At 34.6% G+C, this 17,999-nt stretch overlaps 1 protein-coding gene across 1 annotated transcript; it reads left to right on the top strand.

Annotated features, from left to right (window-relative positions):
• The first annotated feature begins 10,228 nt into the window (after nt 1-10,228).
• LOC113701182 (uncharacterized) lies at nt 10,229-13,775 on the top strand. Its single transcript, XM_072059764.1, has 4 exons — nt 10,229-10,666; nt 10,782-11,730; nt 11,821-11,928; nt 12,823-13,775. Exons 2-4 carry the CDS (start codon nt 11,021-11,023, stop codon nt 13,367-13,369), a joined length of 1,365 nt encoding a protein of 454 aa, XP_071915865.1. The 5' UTR covers nt 10,229-10,666; nt 10,782-11,020; the 3' UTR covers nt 13,370-13,775.
• Nucleotides 13,776-17,999: the final 4,224 nt, after the last annotated feature.

Here is a 17,999-nt window from a genome sequence, read left to right on the forward strand (position 1 = left end):
TTGGAAAGGCGGTTCAAAATTCATATAAAATATCAGGATGATTAACTGGAATTTAAGAAATTGATGACTACTAGATACTTTAAGAAAGATAACTGAGATTTTACCTTCCTTGCTTTAAATCCAAATTTTCCTTCTGATGCTGTGAAAATGGGAATCTTGTGCTTAGGAGTTGTGCCTCACCGGATCTTCCCCTGATGCCTGCTTTGCAACTGAAAGGCTTTAATGGGTACTACACCGTCTTTTGGTCTTTTAGGCTCCTAAAAACAAGGTATCTTTTTCAGAGTTTCCGGTGGTTTGGATCTAATCTAGGGTTGGCTGCCTAAATCTCTACGCAAGTATCACGTAGCAAAGTAATGAGCATGAAAAGTTTATAAAGTGAGCAATAACACTTCAGGTAGCAAATCTCAAAATGAACGAGTGTAAAATTTTTCTTTTAAAAGGAAACAATAACACGATAAATACTAATCATTTCAAAGTATAAGGATACGGATGGCTCTTAGGAGCCAAATTCCCAATGCATCACCAGAGCTTGATCAAATAATAGTTGACTCTCCGTCAACTTTCAAGTAAAGTAACCAATCCAGCAATACTTCGCTTAACTCCAATCCATCCACCATTCAACCCCCTTACCGGACCCGAACACCAATTAAACACTGGTGGTAATATTCGAGTATATCGATTAGTCGAGGAGATAATACTCCACTCGACATCACTAACTACCCATAGTTCGTTATCTAATCGACCAAACTCTTGCCGGCTCGACTCGATTAACTAATCAGTGGGGTTTGGGTTCCCAAGATTGTTGAAGAGCTAACAGCTCTAATCGACTGAATCAAAATAAAAGTACGGAGACGGGAATGAGAGGCACCTCCCACTCGGATTAAGTGTGGTACATACTGCCGCTCCGCACTTACAACTCAAGTGCAAGTATATCAAGTTAATTGCAACAATAAACAAGTATATCCCATATTAGGACAAGTGCGATAAAGTACACTCTTGCCCGATCAAACAAATCACATGTCATTTATTTACGTTGATCAAGTATTGAAAACAAGTGTCCAGTTCAACCAGGTATTTGGAAGCACTCACCCAAAGTCTAGTGCCTCTCAAAAATCACGTTCTGGTCCAACTCCTTGGTTGGAGTCCAAATCTGCGATAAAATATCATTTACGAATGTAAACCTTTCTAGAGTTTGAAACATAGGAGTTTCGCTTCAAGAAAATTAAGTAAATGCAACTCGTTATGTAGTATTCAAGATACTTATCAAATCCCGAAAAAATTCATGCTTGCTCGTTTAGTTTCGGTAAGGAAGCGATTAAAACTTTAGAACTCCCATTGGAGTTGAAAGAACGAGGAAAATATATTTCAAGTAGTCGTTATTTCCATTTTCTCAAGGGTACAAGTTTGGCCAAGTTCTAACTTATATACCTCGATAAAAGAAGACGCAAATATCCTAGATAGTTCACGTGGTATTCGCTCTCAAACCTTACTCAAGTCGCAAGTATATCTACCTAGTCTTCGAGCGTAAATTTAGGCAGCACGCCCTTTGTATTTACCTATTTTCCAACCCTTTATGGCTTCATTCTTTTTCTCAATCAGTCCCAAAGTCACACACAAAATAATCTCATTTCAATAGCCGTTCAATAGGTTCAAAGTCATACAAGTACAAAATCAAGCTAGGAAAATGTTCGAAAATGAAGTTTAAGTCAAGAAACAAAAGACAAATTTGACGTTGTTTTGCGTAACGGACACAATTAAGGCTACACTTATCGGATTGAGGTGCAACTTACACCGTTTCGAAGCTAAGACAGAGAGCTACAATTTTGATGAAGACCACTTAGTCCAGTTTCTAGTGTATCCAAGTCATATTCCCAATTTACAGAACCGGATTCCTACCAACAGGCTAGTTAACTGCACTACATTCAAATGGCCATAACTTAAGCTACCGAAGTCTGATTAAGGCGTTCTCAAGGGCGTTGGAAAGATAAGATATAGTACTACAGCTTTCATGTTTTGGCTAAATACTAGTTCAGTACATATCATGGTGAAAAGAAACGACCACATTGGTGAAATATCCAAAACTGATCACTGGATTCACCTAGGGCAGTCAGGGTATTTCGGTCTTTTCACAGGCTACGTTACTCCGATTGTGCTAAAATTTTGTATGCAACTATAAAATATCATTCTCTAAAACTTTCATATTTTAGGCTAAGCCTAATTAGGCCTTTAACATGGTGAACTAGAACCGGACAGAACATGGTATACTTTAACTTCAATTCTGAAAATTTGCTACAATCATGGTATAAATCTCATTTTTAGCTTGACCATCACTACCACCTCTTATACCAACTTATATATATCATATACCACCCTTACAACAAGTATGATAAGTGAATCATTCAAACCCTAACTCAAATTCATCACCCCAACCATCAAAACCACTTGAATAAGCATTACAACCACAAATACAAGCTACTAAGCAATTCCAACATGATTAAGGAAAAAGAAAATAGTGGTCAGCCATATTACCTAAAAACAAGATCTTCTAATAGTTATACTTCACTTCTCCTTGAAATATTTGGCTCCCTAAGCCTCCCAAGCTCACAACTTACAAGTTAATCGATGTAGTTTTCTTGTTTTCTCTCTTAATCAAGCAAAACCTAAGATTTATGGAAGCTATTCTTCTCTTGTTTTTCTCTCAAGAAGCACGGCTCAAATGGAGGAAAATGAAGAGCATTTGAGTAGGTTTTTAGTGATAAAGATGGTGGAAATTAGTTGGTCAATCAAGCCATGGATGACAGCCATTTGTCTCAACCAATTTGCATCTCAATTTTTTTCTTTTCTCTTGTTGTTTTGGTCAAAAATTTTGGCCACTCCATGCTGAGATTGAGGGAGATATTTTGCAATAATATCAAGGATATTTGATGGTAGGAAAGTGTTGGTCAAGTGGTGTGTCCAATCGGTAATGAACGATACCCGTCGGTTCAACCCGATTTTCCTTAAATCGCGTATACTAGGGTTTTAACTTATAATTCACTAACTTATTATTATCACTTCTAATTATACACTTAATATCATTTAAAATTCACTCTTAATCACCAAATTTGATCCACACTCCGTACTGAATAGTCACACGACGAAAAGGCGTAAAAATCGTAATTTATCGTACCAATGAAAGTAAAAAGGAAACCCTTGTTTCTATGATTATTGGCAGCTATTGGGGAAATGAATGTGTATTAAAATTAGTGTAAAGTAATAATTTCCACATTAAAGGGAATTTTAATAAAAATATAAGGAATTTTACGAGTCGTCACAAAATATCAACGTAGCAAAATAGTGAGTCTAACAAGTTCGTAAAAGTGAACAATAACACTTCAAATAGCTAATCTCAAAATGAGTGAGTGTAAAGTTTTCAAAAGAATCAATAACCCGAGAAGTAATACTCATGTCAAAGTATAAGGATACGGATGGCTCTCAAGAGCCAAGTTCCCGTTGCTTCACCAGAGTTTGATCAAATAGTAGTTGACACTCCGTCAACTTTCAAGTAAAGTAACCAGTCCAGTAGAGTACCACTTAGCTATAATCTCCATCCACCATCCAAACCTCCTACTGGGTCCAAAATCCTCAATAAACACTGGTGGTAAAACTCGAGCATACCGATTAGTTGAGGAGATAACACTCCACTCGACAACACTAGATATCCATGGTTCGTTATCTAATCGACCAAGCCCTTGGCGGCTCGACTCGATTAACTAGCCAGTGAGATTTGGATTCACAAGTAGTCACTATAGTCGATGACTAATCGATTTAGTCAAGAGAAAAGTATGGAGATGGAAATGAGAGGCACCTCCCACTCGGATAGAGTGTGGTACATACTGCCGCTCAGCACTTACAAGTCAAGTACAAGTATACCAAGTCAATTGCAACAATAAAAGAGTACATATTACATTAGAGCTAGTGCGATAAAGTACACCCTTGCTCGACCACCAATCACGTATCATTCGATCATAATGGTCAAGTATTAAAAATAAGTATCAAGTTCAATCAGGTATTTGAAGCACTCACCAAAGATTTAGTGCTTGTCAAAAATCACATTCAGGTGTAACTCCTTGGTCGGAGTCCAAATCTGCATTACAATATCATTTAAAAGCTTGAAATCAACTAGGGTTCGAAACTTAAGAGTTTCGCTTCAAGAAGATCAAGTAAATGAAACTCATTTAGATAGGGTTCATGTTACGTATCAAACTCTAGAAAATTCATACTCGCTCGTTTAGTGTTGCTAAAGAAGCAACTAAAACTTTGGAACTCACATTTGAGTCTAAAAGACGAGAAAAGTATATTTCGAGTGATCACTATTTTCATTTTTCCAAGGGTACGAGTTTCGGCCAAATTTCAGCTTATATACCTCTATAAAAGAAGACTCGAATACCCTAGACAATTCAATTTCAATTCGTCCTCAAACCTTTGCTCAAGTCGCGAGTACATCCGCCTAGCCTTCGATTGAAAATTTGGGCAGCATGCCCTTTTTATTTAGCTATTTTCCAGCCATTTATAACTTCATTATTTTCCTCAACTCAGCCCAAATTCACATATAAACAATCTTAACACAATAGCCCTTCAATAGACTCAATGTCATCCTAATACAAAGCAATTCTAGCAATGCAACCGGAAACTAATTTCAAAGACAAATAACGAAACAACAGGTTTGACGTCTCTTGGCGTTTCGGTCACAACCGAAGCTACGCTTATCGGATTGGGGTACACTTTATGTCGTTTCGAAGCCAAGATGGATAACTACATTTCCTATGAAAACATCAACACCCAATTCGTTCATTTTCAAGGTCAAAATGTGCAATCTTAGAGAAAACAAAAAAACTGTCCGCGAAACAGTGCATTTGGCAGTCAGGGATAATTTTGTTATTTTACATGATACAGTGCTCCGATTGAGTTAAAATTTTATGGGCAGTTATATAACTCCATTCCTTACAACTTTTATGTTTTGACCTAGATCTTATTTGGTCTTTAATGTGGACGAATCATACAGGTCAGAAACAGGGCAGATTCCACTATCAATGCTGGAAATTTCTCTACTAAAGCTGGAAATTTCAACCAAAACTGGAAAACCATATACCAAAGCTTAAAAGTTCACATCAAAGTTAAACCAGCTCATATAAAAACTATCAAGTTCATCTCATGGCTGGAAAATTCATATCAAGGCTGGAAATTACATGCTACCCTAGCCAAAACCATAAAATCTTTCATAACCATGCTTCTCAATCATAACTTATCTTGAATGAATCTCAAGAGACAAATAAAAGAGATGTTTTCTAGAAACTTACCTCATACCCCAAGCAAACAAGAGTTTTATTCCTCCAAAAACTCCACCAAGGTCTTCTCTCCAAGCTTAACTTAAGATTAATTGGTATGGATTTGGGTTAGTGTTTGGATTTTCCACAAATCAAGCAAGGAAATCAAGATGGATTTTTCTTTCTTCCTCTCCTCTCTCTCTCTCGGCCAAGCTTGCAAGAAAATGAAATGGTTGGCTTCAATGCGTACAAGATGAAGACTAAGAAAGGCTTGGTCAAATGAAGACTAAGAAAGGCTTGGTCAAGACCTTGGATAGATTTTTTCCTCTTTGTTTTTCCCCCTAGCTCACGGTTCTCTCTCTCTCCTGCTCTTAAGTTTGTTTTTTTGGTTTTAAGACATGAAAGATGAATTAAATGATAAGAAAGTTTTGGTCAAAAGTTCCACAAATGTTCAACACTTGGCACCACCAAATTTTCTCTTATTTTTTGGTTTCTTTTCCTCTTGTTTTTAGGTCAAATATTTCAGCTGATTTAAGGGTTAATTAGGTGCTGATTAGTTAAAATAAAACCAAGAGGATTAGGGCAAGAAAGTAGTAGTCAAGTAGGGTATTCAATCGGTAGCAAACGGTGCACGTCGGTTCAAGCCTATTTTCCTTAATTTACACGTACTTGTGTTTTTACTTATGGTTCACTCACTTATTATTAACACTTCTAATCACACACTTTTCTTACCTAATACTCATTCTTATCCACCAAATTTAGTACACATACCTCACCAAGTGATCACACTACCAAAATGCACCAAAAATACACCAAAAACCCTAGTATGCACGAAAAACCCTAACCTATGCCCTTCTTTTAGAAAAATCATAACTTGAGTTATAATATCAAAATTTCAAACAACTTGGCCTGTTAAAAACTAGATTTCACATACTAATAATCTTTAGAAGACACCTCAAAGAGATTCAGTTTTATAAGTTGGTCCAAATTGAGCCATAAGCTACTACAACATTCCTATTATTACTTGTACAGGGTAGAATTTTCAGTCAACTTTGCCAATTTTCTGGAATTTATAGAGATTGAATCAAACCCTAAATTTTATATTGTAAGAAGCCCTATGAGTCTAGTTTCAAATGCAACAAACAGAACTCAATTCCAACTTTCCTATACGAAGTTATAGCCAATTTCCCAAAGCTGCGCAGAGTTTCTTGCGAAAATTTCCAGATTTTCTACCAACTTGAGATTATGAAATTTTTCTTAACAAAATTCACTCCCTTGGCTCAAATTCAACCATTAAAACAACCAAGAATCTAAGGCAAGTAAGTTCAAATAAGAGCTATAAAGACAAGTAAAATTTCGGGATCTCACAATCTTGAAAAGCATGTTGAGCACTCACAAGCTATTCTTGATGTGCTTCATCGAAAAAGGTCATACGCCAATCTCAAAAAGTATAACTTTATACTAACCAACTTATATTTTTAGGATTTGTTATGAGTGCGTAGGGTATATAGGTTGATGAAAACAAGGTGAAATCAATCCAAGAGTGGCCTACACTAAAGACAATTGGAGAAGTTAAAAACTTCCATAGGTTAGCTAGTTTCTATCATCGATTTATTAAGGATTTTAGCACCATTGCAGCCCTATTAATAGCTGTAATTAAAAAGGATAAGTTGTTTAAGTGGGAACATGAGCAAGATAAGGCATTGCAATTGCTAAACCGCAAACTCACACACACACCTTTATTTTCTTTACCTAATTTTGATAAGACTTTGAGATTTAGTATAATGTTTCAGGTGTAGGAATCAGTGCTATTCCAATGTAAGATGGGAAGCATATTGCATGCCTTTCAAAATAGGTAAGACTAATGTTATAGCAAATGCATTGTCTCATAGGTATACTTTACTTACAGCATTAAATGCTAAATTACTTGGTTTTGAGCTTATTAAAGAACTTTATTCTAATGATTCTGATTTTGAAAATATCTTTCATTCTTGTGGAAAATCTGCTCAAGGTAAGTTTTACATTCATGATGATTTCTTGTTTTACCTTGATAAGTTATGTTATCCTCATTGCTCTATTCGAGCCTTGTTGATTAAGGAATCACATGGAGGAGGTCTTATGAGACACTTTTGTGTTACATAGACATTTGCTATTTTACAAGAGCATTTTCATTGGCCACACATGAAGAAGGATGTGGAATGTATGGTGGAGAGATGTGGAACTTGCCATCAAGCAAAATCAAAGGTTAACCCTTATGGTTTGTATACTCCTTTGCCTATACCTAATGAACCTTGGGTTGACTTGTCTATGAATCTTGTTTTAGACTTGCCTAGATCTAGGAAAGGTAATGATTTGATATTTGTTGTGGTAGATAAGTTTTCTAATATGGCACATTTTATACCATGTCATAAAATTGATGACGCATCTGATGTTGTTGATTTATTCTTCAGAGAAATTGTTCGTTTGTATGCTACGCCTAGAACTATTGTGTCTGATAGAGATGCCAAGTTTTTAAACTACTTTTAGAAGATCTTATGGGATAAGTTAGGCACTAAATTATTATTTTCCATTGCTAGCCACCCCCAAATTGATGGTCAAACTGAAGTCGTGAATTAGACTTTGTCTACTTTATTGCGAACTATAATTAAAAAGAATCTTAAAACTTGAAAAAATTGTTTGCCACATGTAAAGTTTGTTTATAATCGAATTATGCAAAGTGTTGTTCAATTTTTACCTTTTGAAATTGTGTATGGTTTTAATCCACTCACTCCTTTGGATTTGTTGCCTTCGCCTTTGCTTGAAAGAGTTAACATGGATGGTAAGAAAAAGGCTAATTTTGTACGAAAATTGCATGAGCAAGTTTGTTTAAACATTGAGAAAAAAACTGCTCAACATGTTAAGCATGTCAATAAAGGGTGTCGATAAATGGTTTTTGAACTAGGTGACTGCATTTGGTTGCGTCTTCGCAAGAATAGATTCCAGCACAACATTGCAGCAAGTTGCCACGAAGGAGTGATGTTTCTTTTCAAATTGTGGAGTGAGTGAATGACAATACTTACAAGCTTGATCTACGAAGCGAGTATAATGTTAGTGCTACTTTTAATGTGGCTGATTTAAGTCCTTTTCTTATAGATGATGAACGTGATTTGAAGGCAAATCCTTCTCAAGACGAGGGGAATGATGTGGTTGATGAAATTGTTATTCTGAACTTAGGTGTTGAGTCAGTAAAAGTTCCAATGGGTCTGGCTTCGTGTGCGAGAGCCAAAAAGTTTAAAGAGTCACTTCAAACCTTGATTCATGCCTTTCAAGATTAAGTTGGACCATACAAACACATAGAAGGAGTTGGAATTGAGAAGTTGGAGTTTAGCCCGGTGATTCAAGCAGGAAAATAGGAACCGTGACGGATCCATAATCGAATCCATCTGTGGATCTGGTCCAATGCTTCATTTCATCTTTGTTTGTTCTTGTATCACATTCTACCTCGAATGCGTGTGAAAATCCAGCCAGGAATCCATGCATGGATTCTGAACGGATCAATTTCAGGGCTTTTTTCTAAACAGATCAATTTTAGGGCTTCTATTATTTTCGCATATTTTGTTAGGTTTTTACTTAATTACTTAATTGTTGGTTATTAAAAATAAATGGCAAGGTAAATTAGCTATTTGCGCCATCAAATTAGTTGTTTAATTGCAATCAGTATTTGGATTAATTTAGGATTTTGGCTATAAATAGCCTTACTTTTACATTGTAATGTTAGACAATTTTCCAACAAATAATATTGAGAGAAAGTTGTCTTTGGCTTCTTTGTGAGTTTCTTTGAATTCCTTAGTGTTGTTCCTAAGGCGTTCTTTGACTTATTAGTCAAGAACCGCACTTGATTGTGACGTCATTCTACCTACTTTCGTTGTCCAAACTTGAGTACAATTAATCAAGATTCTTTGAGGCTTGTCGAGTTATGGGTTGCATCTGAAATAGGGTGTAGATCATATCAAAAGTTTTATATAAATATCTAAAAAAACACACCATCCAAACGAGGCCAGTATTACAAATCATACAATATTAGGGGAGTCTTGATTGTGCTATGCACAGCCACTGTTCAAGTAATTGGTTTTCAATTTGTTTTCCAAATCATCTTAATGTTAGGCAATTAAATTTTTTATGAATATAATATTCTAGAATGAAAAGGTAAAAAGATCACTCTTCTCTCTTTATAGTAAAACTTCTCTTCCATCTTCCCTTTTCAAATTGCCAAATCCCCAAATCCAACCTCAGTATTTAATGAAAATATAATCCAAAAAAAGAAAAAAAATCTCACGAGAAATTATTTGAAAACAATAGCTATGGGACTTTTGATGGGAAAGATTACTCAACTTGGTTGAGAATGAAGAGAAGGTACGGAGGGAGAGAAGAATCCGTTCTTGTTTTGGCGAGTTTTGTGCTCTATTGGTGATGGGCAACATTGGATGATCGATGTGCTTGAATTAAAAAAATTTTAAACTTAACTAGGAGTTTTAAACCCTATTTGATAATTCAATTTAGCAATTAAATTTAATGACTTTAGATCTTCATATATTCAGATGCATTTGATAACTAGAACATCTGAATTAATAATTAAGTGATACTAGGCAAAATTTGTTTCAAAAAATAAATAATAAATTATTCACTTATCATTTAACATGATATATATTTAATATATCAAATTTGATATTTAACAATTTTGTCACTTAACAGATTTAAATTTCAAATTTCAATCTTCAAATTATAGTATTCAAATTCCAGTTACGTACACACTTTTGAACGTAAGAGAAGATAGATTTGAAATCTTTGTTACAAATATCCATATTGCATAGCTTCTTAAAATAACAAGTGTCTCTCTTCTCAAAATGACAAGTGTTCCGCTAAAAGAGAAATTTTAAAACTTGGATTCTTTGCTTAAAAAAAAAAACTTGGATTCTTGTTGCATCCCAGGCAAATTCATGCATTCGACTGCCCAATGAATATGGACCCGCTTACATTTAACTTTTTGTGGAACCGTAACACTAGTTTCAGGGTCATCCAACTTTCTCAATTCGCAGCACCTTCTTCCTCGTTTCTATCCGCCAACTCTTTCCTTGAATTTCCGCGTCCTACATCAGAAAACCTCGGGAAATTATCTATTTATATATTTTAAAAGTATACGCGGATTTCATAGCCATATACGCAGGCAGTTAGTTGAATGGGTCGAGTTCAATTGTCTCCTTGATGCTTACCATTTAAGAAGGATCAACAGCCGTAGTGGAGTTGTTCAAAGCTTCTTGTGCACACAAAGTGCTTGTTGTAATGCCTCCAAAAATCTTAGCCCTTGTGACTTCTTGATTTCGGTACACAAATTCTCGCTTCTCGTCATTCTGCTTAAACTGCTACTCAACTTCTAAAAATCTGTTAACTTCTTGATTTTATGCCAAAATTTCGCCTGATGTTATTCTGCTTAAACAGCTTGTCAGCTTCTAAAAAAGTCGGTATGTTGAACCTTGGAAGGCACTTCGCACACGTGCTTGTTTTGTAATGGCCCTAGAACTTGGGCAGTACCCCAATTTCCTCATTCTTTAGCTTTCCTTCTGGTAGCGTTTTTGTTTCCCATTGTACCACTAATTGCGTGATGTAAAGCTGTTTAAATTGCTTCTCAAGATCATCAACTAAGATATATAGTACTTGTAAGGGATTAAGAATCAAGTATGGCTGTAATTTACGACAACTGGGAAAGGCTGGTAAGAGCCACGCTCCGCAGAGAGGATCTCCGACTTAGTGGCCAAAGGACCCCCAGCAGTGTTTCTTCAGTATCAGGATCGTCGTCTTTCAATTTTGGTTTTTCCTCCAGCCCAGTTTCATCTTTTAATATCCTGAGTTTATTAGTTGGGGACTCATTTTCGTATGATCAAATTCTCCAAGCAACAAATAGGTTGGATGACTCCAATCTTATCAAGCTTGGCAGCCATGGGAAATTCATATATGGTGTCCTAGAAGATGGGACGCAAATTCTTGTTGAGAAAATTGATCTGTCTGATAAGACAGAATCATGTTTCATGTCAGAATTGGAAAATTTTGGCAAGGTTTGTCATTCTTCATTTACCCTTTTGGGGCATTGCTTGGAGAATGGGAAAGACAAGTTTCTTGTGTACAAATATCTACCTCATCGAGGCCTGTCAAGATCTTTGTATAGGAAAATTGATCTGAATGACAGAATCCATCTGCCACCGCTAGACTGGAAAAGAAGGTTGATGGTTGCAGTGAATACTTTGCAAAAGAAAATTGTATCAAATACTGATAAGCATTCACCAATGTTAGATAGTAAAGTTAAATGGAAGATTGTGGTGAAAATATCAAGTGGAGCTGCTGAGGGTCTATATAATGCACATCATGAATTTGTTCCACATTTTTTTGATGGGTAGTGGTTGACTTGCTTATTGCAGATTTCTCTTCTTTTGCTTGAGATGTCATGCTTCTTTTTTTCTAATAGTAATCCTTAATCTTGCAGCTCAGTTTTGGATAGTAACTACGAGGTGCAGTTGGGAAGGCATAGTGACATCCATGCTGAAGTAAATGACAGTTGGAATCGGATTGCCATGTTGCAGCAATTGCCTAAGTACGTTTTCAGTTGAATGTTGTGATACTTATAACAAAACTTTTGGAGTAAATAGATTTAACAATCTGGTATTAGGTTCTGCAGACTTGATACAGGAAATTAAAGATATGAAAAAACTTAGATCAAAACTTAATCGCTAGAACTAAACCTTAGTTTCTATCACATAGTTTACTCCGAGGAAATTTGGGATTTTGATTGCCTAGAATTCAAAATTTATTGACACTGTGAAGCTGATCTTCAAATTTTGTTTGAGTTTACAGCATTTCATGTTCAAAGTTTTATAATACAGGCTACTTTTCATATTGCTTTTTAAATCCCAAACTATTACCAAGTATACAATTTTGTTCAAAGTTTTATAATACAGGCTTCTTTTTGTATTGCTTTTTAAATCCCAATCTATTACCTAGTATACAGTTTTCATCAGCGTGATAGATTAGTAGTCCAACTCTGAAAGTACCTCATCTTTATCAACTGGTTAATCAAAACAGTACCATGAGCTGAACATGAATTCCCTTCTTTTGCTTCCCACATGTGAATCATTACATATTCATCTGTAAGGAACACTTTCAACAGAAACTTTTTGACCCTTCCGCCCTTTCATCACCCCTGCTTGAAAAAAGAATAAAATAACGAAATCAAAAGAAAACAGTACCAGTGTTTGCTTGATTTCTCAATGTCCAGTATTGGATGCTTCTTACAAAAATCACTAGGAATTTTTTTGCCTGACAATGCATAGAGTATGAGACAAGTAATTACCTGCACAGTTACAAAAGCTGACTTCTATACTACTGTTTGTTCTTGAAGTCCATTTTCTATCCACTTTTTCTTAAGTTTTGGTTGTACAAAACATTGATAACTTTTTTTTTAAAATAGCGAAATTTAATTCACATACAGGTATCAAATCATCAGATTACATGAAAGAAATTTTGGAGACAATTCCAAGTGGTTGGAGATTGTTGAAGAGGTCGATCTTGTCTTATTTTCTGTTTCTTTGACGGATTATGATGAGTTCTATGTTGACAGCGAGGGATGTCGCATAAACAAGATGTTGGCTAGCAGGAAGCTAATGGAGAATGTAGTTACTCATGCAACCTTTGCAAATAAAAACTTCCTTTTAGTACTTGACAAGTTTGACTTGTTTGAGAAAAAAGTTGGACAGGCTCCTCTGACACGATGTGACTGGTTTCAAGATTTTAATATAGAGGTTCTTCCATGTAGTTCCGCGTCTGTGGGTCAATATGCTTTTCACTACATTGCAGTAAAATTTAAAAGGTTGTTCGATTCCATCACCACTGGGAAGCTGTATGTTTCACCAGTTACTGTACTAGGGGCTGATAGTGTGGAAGAAGCTCTCAAATATGGTAGGGAAATCATTAAGTGGGAAGAAGAGAAATTTACCGTCGACTATAGTGATGATGAATGGTCTTCTTCAAGCTTTTAGTCTAGCACAGCTCCATAAATTATGTGTGGCACATCCCTGTAATAGGAGGTCTCTCTGCTTTGCCAATGTTGATGGTCATCTTCCTTAATACGTGAAATGAAGGTAAATGAAACACTATAGGCGAAATATAAGTTAACAAGCTCGCACTTCAACTTATATTTTCTGGCATCCACTATGCCTTCTGTAGGTAGAGTGCAATTGATACCTCCAAGTCCAAGAAAAGGTTAAATCCTGACTCTGCCGGCGGCCCTTTTGGATGCCCTGGCTGGTGCGAGAAAAAGGAGCTTGAGTTCAGGTCATTTGAAAGTTTTGTCTGAAACATTTGTATCACTGTGTAACTTTGGTCTATGAGGGATGGTATGGACTTCACTTGAGCACGGATATTGGGACAAATCCTACTTCTTCATGTGATCTCTTGTGGTCCAATTGCTTTTATTGTATTTTGTTTCTCCTCTAAACTTGGGGGAACAGCCTTCAATCTTTTATTCTGAAAAGAGAAACAAAAATCAAACTTTTTTATTTTATTTATTTTTCTTGAAATCCAATTTTTCGTTTTAACACACCTTGGAAGAGTCCTCCCCTACCCCCCCCCCCCCCCCGGGGGGCGGGGGCACCACTGGTGGCTTTAGCCATCTTTGCAAACACATACCAAACTATAAAATATTTAACCAGAATACAATATCAAACAGCCTGATTAATTTATGGGTTTCATCAATGGATTAGGAGTAGTACCAGTGAACTTTCATGGCAAAATTTTGTATACTCTAAAATTTTAAGGGCTCATTTCATCTAATATAGCTTTTATTAGAGGCACTTATTAAGTGTAATTTGAGACTTTTTAAATCTATTTATTTCTTTATTTAGTTCATAATATAGGATAAAGTAATTAAATATAATGTTTTATTTTTTAAAATGTAAAAGTTATTCTCAAAGTGCCAAATTTGAACTTTTGCTAAAACTGTTTTTAATGCAAAAAAATTCACTCATGATTTTATGGGATGATATTCATCAAACACTTCAAAAGTGTTTTTAGCACTCAAAAATACTTTTTCCGCCAAAGCACTGCAACTCCAAATGAGTTCTAAGCATACAAACCGTTATTTATTTTCACCACTCCTAGTTCTAGTTGTACTGGTATAGGTTAATCTTTAGCATATTAAGAAGGCTAATTCTGCTGTGGAAGACGTTATTTATGTCATGCTACTGTCAAATTCATCTCAATTTCTTCCATCGTTATTCACACAACTATGCCATTATTTGTTTGGAGGATAGTTTGGAATGGTGGTGATAGATAATCAGAAAGAAGAACAGGAGTCAACATATTTGCTTTTGTGATCCATATGCTGAAATTAAATCTAGATATGAAGATTCTCCACTTGAGAAAATTTTAACAAAAAAATAACCAATGAGTGAATAATGTGCAAAAAAAAGTTTATCACAAAATGTTTTTGTTAATTTTGGAATTTGATGTTTAAGATTGTAGAAAGTCCACGAGGGTCAAATTGGTATGTATGTTTATAGAAAGTTTATCCATTATTTTGCAGTAATGTTTGGTGTGTATGTCAAATTGGTCCTTAATGTTTAAATTAAAACAGATTTGGTCCCCAAAGTTTCTGATTTTATGCAAATTTAGGACATCACAATAACTAACTCGGGTTCTATATAGTTTAAGTAACCGATCTAACATGTTTTACTTTTCCATCTAACAAACACTGAACATGCAAATTTAATAGACATTATGGGAGAAAAAGTAGGGATGAACTTGAACTATAAACCATGTAGGTATTGTAGAAGAAAAACTAGAGATAGGAGAAATTTGAGTAGAGGAGTAATCAAAAGAAGAAGTGGATAATGAACACGTGAATTAATTTCAACTAGTCTAATAAGGATTAAACTTCTACTATTATCAGTCTTAATGTCACAAGAAGGAAAGCACAAAGTGCAAAATAGAAGGCAAGGATTTAGGACTGGACATCACACACACAGTGGGCTCGACTCCTTCAAACAATGGGCACGCAAGCAATGAACTTTTCTTCTAAATTTCCGTCGTGATCTGTTTACTAGGCAAACATTTTCATGCTTAGAACAACTTTTGGAATCAGAGTAAACGTTTGGTCAATTTTAATAGGTTTAAATGTTGAAATTTCGGAATACAAAAACTACTTGATTTTCCTTATCGAATATTTCTACTGGCACTGATGAACTCATTGAAATTTAGCATTACTACTATTACTTACCAGTACGTGGAAAGAAACTAGGAACTTGGAATCTGGTTGGAAATAAAAGGAACCACTTGAAGGCAAGGTCACAATCTGTAAAAAAATTACAAGGCAAACTGTCGGTGACTTGTACTCACAATTTGTTAAAAAATTGAAAGGCAAACTGTTGGTGATTTGTACTTAGTCTTGCCGCTGGAATGAAGAAAGAAAAGAGTTTAATGGTTCAAGTCTTCTGATCATTCAGTTCCTAAGTTAGCGTCAGCTTTTGATTCCAAGAAGTAGCAGGCAACAACGTTGCAGCCGTTGTTGCTGATGAAGAGGATGAGACGGGTCTTCCTGTTTCTTTGCTCAATTTTGGGTATTTTCTTTAAGATTTTGGGCCCTTACCACTCTTCTGGTTGCATTAAGATTTCTTTGCTTCATTTGAGACATTCATTGCATTAACTATGACCCAAGTCATACGGTCCAACCCAAAAGATTTATGTAGTGTTTTTGTCAAAGTCAAGGTCCAATATAATTGTTTAAACCCATATTTTAGTTCCATGACCCAATCTTTTAATTGATTAAGCACATGTTTCCTTTAATAGGCCGACTTCATTACAGTAACCTAGTCTTGACAAATGAACTAAATAATAGTTTTAAAAGTCCAAATTAATATCTAAATCCAAGTTTAAATAAAAAAGAAACCTCTTTCTTGGATGGGCTTTGTCCTAGAGTCAATGTCAAACATAAATCTGGTCCAAATTAAAGGAGACCGATTTCGACAAAAGTAAACGAATAGATAAAAAATAAATCAATTAAATAAATGGAAAATAAATAAATTAGTAAATAACACTTTTTTCAAGGACAATTGAATTAAATCATCTTCTTGAAAGGGAAGTCAGGATTAGAGACCGTTTTCATGTGTCTTTGGGAGCGTTTTCTCTTGTTTCTAGAGAGTAGTAGTCTCTCTTTAGCGGGAGTTTAGGACTTTAGAAATTAAATAGGAAAAAATTGAAAAAATTCAAAAGCCGCTTGTTTATGGCCCATCTTTTGAAGCTTTTTTCCTTCACAATATTTCTATTCCAAATCCAATCATAGGCCTAGATTCATCAAAGATGACTATGAATTTGTGTTATACCCATCAGATCAATGGATGATTTAGAGGAAGTCTTGCAAAAATTTGCTCTTACAAGCAGGGAACAAGGTGTTATCCGTTTAGAAGAAGAGGATGTTTGTGAAGGGGTTCCAAAGTGTAAACTTAGGTGGCATTTGGTAAGAGGGTTTCGGAATGGAGAATTGGAATAAACCCCATAATTGTTGTTTGGATTACTACTATTGGAATCGAGATTTTAGAATCATACCTAAAAATTTAGAATTCCTCAATTCAATAGTAATTTGGAGGGTTTTGGATAAAACCCAAGTCTGATTCCCATTTAGAAATGGGACCCGTCCCGCCACCCATTAAAAAAATTAATACATAATTATATACATATATATATATATATAATTATGTATATAATATATTTATAATATTATATAGACATATATAGTATAGATTATAATTATTTAATTAAATGTAATTATACTTATATAATATATATTATAAATTTATTAATATTATATAATAATATATTTATATTATTTATATATATTTATTTATAAATGTATAATTATATGTGCATATACATATTATATAATTATATATGTATATTTATATTATAATAACTACATATATATAATAGATTATAATTATAAATTTTATTATAATATTAGGATATTATATAAATATATATTATAATTATTCATTTAAATATAATTATATTTATATAATATATATTACAAATTAATTAATATTATGGAGACAAGATAGCCAATGTGGCAGGAATTAAAAGTTTCATAACCAACACGTGGAACTATCCAAGAATTCTTACGATCCAGCAGTTGGGTTAGTCTTTTTCAATTTACCTTCAATTCTTGTCCCATTTTTCGCGATGAAAAAAAGTATTTACAAAAGATGTGATTTTTATTTAAAAATAAGTGAAAAATGACCTAAAATGAAACTTTAAAAAATGTGATAGTTTGAGTCCAAAATTTAGTATAAAAGGATTTTTTAAAAAAATAGAAATCGCCACTTAATATTGAATTTGGGTGTACCAATTCACCCAAAAATATTTTTTTTAACAAAATTAAGATAAAGCGTAAATAAAATAAAATAAAACCCTTTTCGACAACTGCAGGTCTTGGAAAACAAAAGAAAAATGAGTTTGGAAGTCACGATTGATAAAAGAGAAGGCAAAGGCTCGATCGATTCAAATCTAATACACCCTTTCAATCTAGTCTAAACTAGTTGCGAGATTTAATCAAAATTTCCCTAATCTAACCGATAAATTTATCACATTTGGAAGTTTTCTACATGAATGCAAATCGAA

Source organism: Coffea arabica, chromosome 7e (assembly GCF_036785885.1).
Source record: "Coffea arabica cultivar ET-39 chromosome 7e, Coffea Arabica ET-39 HiFi, whole genome shotgun sequence".
In the NCBI taxonomy this organism is placed as follows: domain Eukaryota; kingdom Viridiplantae; phylum Streptophyta; class Magnoliopsida; order Gentianales; family Rubiaceae; genus Coffea; species Coffea arabica.

Bases quoted from the DNA above. Each gene is read 5' to 3' on its own strand.
- LOC113701182 (XM_072059764.1), top strand. From the start codon at position 11,021: ATGGCTGTAATTTACGACAACTGGGAAAGGCTGGTAAGAGCCACGCTC. The intron at 11,731-11,820 runs GTAGTGGTTGAC...TTAATCTTGCAG, and splicing joins GTTCCACATTTTTTTGATGG to CTCAGTTTTGGATAGTAACT. The intron at 11,929-12,822 runs GTACGTTTTCAG...ATTCACATACAG, and splicing joins ATGTTGCAGCAATTGCCTAA to GTATCAAATCATCAGATTAC.